The sequence below is a fragment of the Piliocolobus tephrosceles genome, chromosome 1, assembly GCF_002776525.5.
Source record: "Piliocolobus tephrosceles isolate RC106 chromosome 1, ASM277652v3, whole genome shotgun sequence".
In the NCBI taxonomy this organism is placed as follows: domain Eukaryota; kingdom Metazoa; phylum Chordata; class Mammalia; order Primates; family Cercopithecidae; genus Piliocolobus; species Piliocolobus tephrosceles.
Window position 1 is genome coordinate 144,158,920 of NC_045434.1, and position 5,873 is coordinate 144,164,792.

Here is a 5,873-nt window from a genome sequence, read left to right on the forward strand (position 1 = left end):
TTTTTTTTTTTTTTTTGTATTTTTTTAGTAGAGACGGGGTTTCACTGTGTTAGCCAGGATGGTCTTGATCTCCGGACCTCGTGATCCGCCCGTCTCGGCCTCCCAAAGTGCTGGGATTACAGGCTTGAGCCACGGCGCCCGGCCCTTAGTAATAATATTTTCAAATAAATGTCTAGAAAATTAAATTTATATATATATATAATTACTAGAACATCATTCAAGAAAGCTGATCAAGAAATTTCTGTAACTTTAAAATTACAAATATTCCATTTTTAGATCCTTTTTTTTTTTGAGACAGGGTCTCACTCTGTCACCCAGGCTGGAGTCCAGTGGCTCATTCATAGTTCACTGTAGCCTTGATTTCCCAGGCTCAAGCAATCCTCTCACCTCAGCACCCGGGGAGCTTGGACTACAGGTCTGTGCCACTACACCTGACTAATTTTTGTATTTGTTTTTGTAGAAACATGGTTTCCACATGTTGCTCAGGCTGGTCTCAAACTCCTGGGCTCAAGGGATCTGCCCGCCTCAGCCTCCCAAAGTGCTGAGATTACAGGCATGAGCCACCATGCCTGGCCCATTTTTAAATCTTAAAATGTATCAGTGTATTCTCATTTCAATTTTACTTTTTATTGATAAATCTATTAATACCATAATAATAGTTAACATTTTCGAAGAACTACTGTATATGTAACAAACACCATTTTAAGTGCTTCCTAGATATTAACTCATTTAACCATTTAAGAAATAGGCATTTTAAAAAATCCAAGTCATTGTGGAAGTTAAAAAAAAAGTAGTAGGCGCTTTCATTTTTACCGTTTTAAAAACCAAGAAACTAAGAGAGAGATTTATTTAATTAACACAGCGAGAGATTAAAACAGTTGTCCATGGTTACACAGTTAGTAAATGGCTGATATCTGACTCTAGACAATCCGGCTCCACAATCCATGCTCTTAACCACCACACACTACACACACACACACACACACACACACACACACACAGAGGCATGCACACAAATACATACACACATACACTTAATAGGGCAAACTGCATATTCCACTGTAAACTGTTATTCTGGTATGTTCAAACAGTTGAAAAACTGGACTGCTGAGGACAAGTTTACACTTATAATCAGTCCTGCATCCATGTCACTAAGTACACTGCAGATTGAACTAACAGATGAAGGAAACCAGGTTCATTGAGTAATTATTTTGCATACTTATATACTAATAACAATTTATAAAAATAAAAATGTAAAGCATATTGGGTAAAATGCCCCAGAGTGGAAACTGGAAAACAGTATGGATTTTTTTTCTTGAGACAGTCTCACTTTGTTATCCAGGCTGGAGTGCAATGGTGCAATCTTGGCTCACTGCAACCTCCATCGCCTGGGTTCAAGTGATTCTCGTGCCTTAGCCTCCCAAGTAGCTGGGATTATAGGTGTGTGCCAACACAGCCAGCTAATTTTTGTATTTTTAGTAGAGATGGGATTTCACAGTGTTGCCCAGGCTGGTTTCAAACTCCCAACCTCAGGTGATCTACCCACTTTGGCCTCCCAAAGTGCTGGGAATTACAGGTGTGAGCCACCATGCCTGGCCTAGACATATTTTATATATGAAATATGTATACAACTGGAAAATCAGCCCTTCTATATGTAAAATCTCTTTGAATTTATAGTAATGAACCTTATCTAAAGCCAGCTAACTTCATTAATATTCATTGTAAGGTTTAAATATGTAGATTTACCATTTGCTGCCTTGCTTCTTCAAAAGCACGCCTCTCTTCTTCTAAACGTTTCCTTGCTTCCTCTTCAGCTTGCTTCTTTCGGTTTTCTTGTCTTTGTCGCTCCAGTTCTTCAAAAGTTAGTTTCAATTTTCCAGGAGAAAGTGATTCTTTTTTTGCTTCACTTTCTATTTCATCATCCTAAGAAAACATTATGAAAACCCACCTTTTATTCATAAAGGAAAATGCTAACTTAAACTGCCTTGATTTGTTTCTTAAAAAACAAACAAAAAAAACTTACCATAACTAATGAAAGACACTTTGCTTCCTTGAGAGATCGTCGTTGTTCATCATATCTTACTCTTTTATCTGCCTCATACTTGATCCTTTCTTTCTCTTCACGTTCTTTTTCTAGATCCTCAAAATTCTTTTTCATTTTTCCAGATGTTTTATATGATTTAACAGGTACCACAGTTATAAGTAGTGAATCATCTCCTTCCTATTTTATAAAATGAATAATTAGCATATTTCTTCTTAATCAAAATTGGGTTTCATGGGACTTTACCTCCATAATAAGTGAATTCCATTACATTGTCATCAATGTTATTATGAAGAACAAACAATTATATTTTACAGATTATTATTAAACATCTCCTACTCTAAATTCTTTGTGCATTGTGAGTTAATCTTAGTGAAATCCATTGCTGATGAGGTTCAAGAAGCATTCTATTTCCTAGAAGATGGAGTTAATACAGCTGTTCAGATAACAAAACTGCAGTGGCATTGCCTGAATTAAGCTATTTGTGCACTAATCCACAAAATGTGCATGTGAATGTACTGTAAATCAATTTGATGGTGGACAGATTCGGTTTAAATAAAAAGTTTCTTCATATGATTTTTCTCTCTAAGCTTTTAAATACTTAATGAAACTAGTATTTAGTGAGAAAAAGACACAGTTTTTCCAAGTGATTTCTTAAACATATATATTATAGATAAAACTCTCTGGTATTTGATTGTATTAAAATATTTTAAATTTATTATTTAATTCATTTTAATTATATAATCTATTGTTGCCTCTGACTTTTTTAAAAACTAAGAAGAGTTATGAAATGAAACACATGGTCCTGAGATAAAATTGCTCCCAATTTATGGGCTGTAGTTTTAGGCACACCATCAAATTGAAAGGTTTTTAACTTATTCTGTTAGATGAAAGGGATGACTAAAATTTTTGTGGTTGTTGAACATTTCTTCATGGTAACAGATACTGCACTCTATACTATTATATAAAAACCAAAACATAAACTCTCAGGAACTCTGAGGAAAGAAGACAAATGATGAAAATAAAATTGCCTTTTTATAAATGTTAGCGTTCAATAATCTCAGCTGTTCAAAAAATACATTGTCTTGGCAGAGTATCTCAAACTGAGACTAATAAGCTTGTCTTTCTAACCTATGAAAGCAAAACAAAACATACTTTTCTTTAAAACACTAAGCTTATAGTGTTTGAAAGTGCAAAAGTACGCTCTTGCTTTGCAAAACATACTTTTTTGTTATTTCTATATTTATAATAAAAATAATAAAAGCCCTTTTAATTTTTTCTTATATTAAAAGATAATTTGTGAATCAGATAATTTTAGGTGAATGTTTCATTAAAGGAAATGTCTGTTTACCTCTGATGCTGATTCAGTTCCCGTATTGTTTATGTCCTCAATCTATTGAATGAGAATTTCATATCATTACATTACATCAGATTTCTACTTTTTGCTTTTAAACATACAACTGGAAAGTAATTTAGTTGTGACTTATAGTAAATTTTCAAATTTATAATTTTTGAAATATGTTTATGTTGTTCCAAATTAGCCAAATATGTCCTTTATATTTGTTGTTGCATATTGATATCAATATCAATATCCAGAAAACAACACATTAAGAAAACAATCAGGCTGGGCGAGGTGGCCCATGCCTGTAATCCCAGCACTTCGGGAAGCCGAGGTGGGCAGATCACTTGAGCCCAAGAGTTCAAGACCAGCTTGGGCAACATGGCGAGATCCCTTCTCTACAAAAAGCACAAAAATTAGCTGGGCATGGTGGCACGCACCTGTGGTCCCAGCTACTCTGGAGGCTGAGGCAGGAGGATCACTTGAGCCCAGGAGGTTAAGGCTGCAGTGAGCCATGTTCAAGCCACTGCACTCCAGTGTGGGTGACAGAGTGAGACCCTGTTTCAAGAAAAAAAAGAAAGAAAAACAGAAAAAATTAAGACAAAGCCTACCTTTGTAACCCAGAAACTGAATAACAGACCAAACTCTTATGACCAAGCTGTTGAGCTTACAAGCAGCAAGTATTAATTTAATTAGCAATTTAAACCGAGACACATAGAAACACTTCTCCATTATTTGTCACTGCCCCATCAAAAGGAAAACCTATCCATTAGCAATCTAATACTTGTCATGATTATATTTTACAACATAAGTATAGGGCAAAAATAAAACTGATACAATAACAGTGCAGTGAAAGATGTAGGCTAGTTTATTTATTTTTTTGAGACAGAATCTCGTGCTGTCACCCAGGCTGGAGTGTAGTGGTATAGTCTCAGGTCACTGCACCTTCTGCATGCTGGGTTCAAGCAATTCTCCGGCCTCAGCCTCCTGAGTAGCTGGGACTACAGGTGCACACCATCACGCCCGGCTAATTTCTGTATGTTTAGTAGAGACAGGGTTTCACCATGTTGGCCAGGCTGGTCTCGAACTCCTGACCTCAAGTGATCCGCCCACCTCAGCCTCCCAAAGTGCTGGGATTACAGGCATGAGCCACCGTGCCCAGCTGGGATAGAATAGTTTAGAAGGGAAAATAATTCTGATAGTCATGTTTTCTCTATATTTTGACTAGGTCTAAGTAGGAAAGCTCCTCATTTAAAAAGTGAGAGCCCGGCCAGGCACAATGGCTCAAAAAAAAAAGACTTCTCTTTCTAAAAGAACACTGACAACTCCTGTATAAATCATGTTAATCAGCCGGGCGCGGTGGCTCAAGCCTGTAATCCCAGCACTTTGGGAGGCCGAGACGGGCGGATCACGAGGTCAGGAGATCGAGACCATCCTGGCTAATACAGTGAAACCCTGTCTCTACTAAAAAAAACAAAAAACTAGCTGGGCGAGGTGGCGGGCGCCTGTAGTCCCAACTGCTCGGGAGGCTGAGGCGGGAGAATGGCGTAAACCCGGGAGGCGGAGCTTGCAGTGAGCTGAGATCTGGCCACTGCACTCCAGCCTGGGCAACAGAGCAAGACTCCGTCTCAAAAAAATAAAAATTAAAAATAAATAAATCATGTTAATCTCTCAATTAAAAGATCCAGGAGGCTGGACATGGTGGTTCATGCCTGTATTCTCCCAACTTTGAGAGGCCAAGGTGGGAGGATCTCTTGAGCCCAGGAGTTTGAGACGAGCCTGGGCAACACAGTGAGACCCCATCTCTACAAAAAAAAATTTTTTGGTAGATTTTTTTCTGTAGAGACAGCAGGGTCTTGCTGTGTTGCCCAGGCTTCAGTACAGTGGTGCAACCTTGGCTCACTACAACCTTCGCCTCCCGAGCTGAAGCGATCATCCTCCCACTGCAGCCTCCCAAGTAGCTGGGACTGCAGACATGCGCCACCATGCTCACTATTTTTTTTTTTTTTTAATTTTTGTAGTAACAGGGTTTTATTATATTGCTCAGGCTGACCTTGAGCTCCTGGGCTCAAGCAATCCACCTGCTTCGGTCTCCCAAAGTGCTGGTATTGCTGGTATTACAGGTGTGAGCCACCACACCTGGCCAAGAAGTTTTTTAAACATTAGCCAAGCATGGGGGCATGCATCTGTAGTCCCAGCTACTTAGGAGGCTGAGGTAGGAGAATTGCTTGAGCTCAGAAGGTTGAGGATGCAATGAGCTGTGATTGCACCACTGCACTCCAGCCTGGGCAACAGAGCAAGACTCTGTCTTTTTTTTTTTTTTTTTTTTTTTTTTTAGACGGAGTCTTGCTCTGTGGCCCAGGCTGGAGTGCAGTGGCCGGATCTCAGCTCACTGCAAGCTCCGCCTCTCGGGTTTACGCCATTCTCCTGCCTCAGCCTCCTGAGTAGCTGGGACCACAGGCGCCCGCCACCGCGCCCGGCTAATTTTTCGTA

General features: G+C 39.0%; 1 protein-coding gene across 4 annotated transcripts in view; it reads right to left on the minus strand.

Annotated features, from left to right (window-relative positions):
* NEXN (nexilin F-actin binding protein) overlaps nucleotides 1–5,873 on the minus strand; it is a 56,001-nt gene that overhangs the window by 16,503 nt on the left and 33,625 nt on the right. For 3 of the 4 annotated variants that reach the window (XM_023208980.2, XM_023208989.2, XM_023209000.1), the window contains 3 exons: nucleotides 3,393–3,434; nucleotides 2,024–2,221; nucleotides 1,747–1,923 (listed from right to left, as the gene is read on the minus strand). In XM_023208980.2, coding sequence (XP_023064748.1) covers nucleotides 1,747–1,923; nucleotides 2,024–2,221; nucleotides 3,393–3,434 — 417 coding nt within the window. The remainder of the gene's footprint in view (nucleotides 1–1,746; nucleotides 1,924–2,023; nucleotides 2,222–3,392; nucleotides 3,435–5,873) is intronic. The other variant, XM_023209008.2, reaches the window with a different exon arrangement.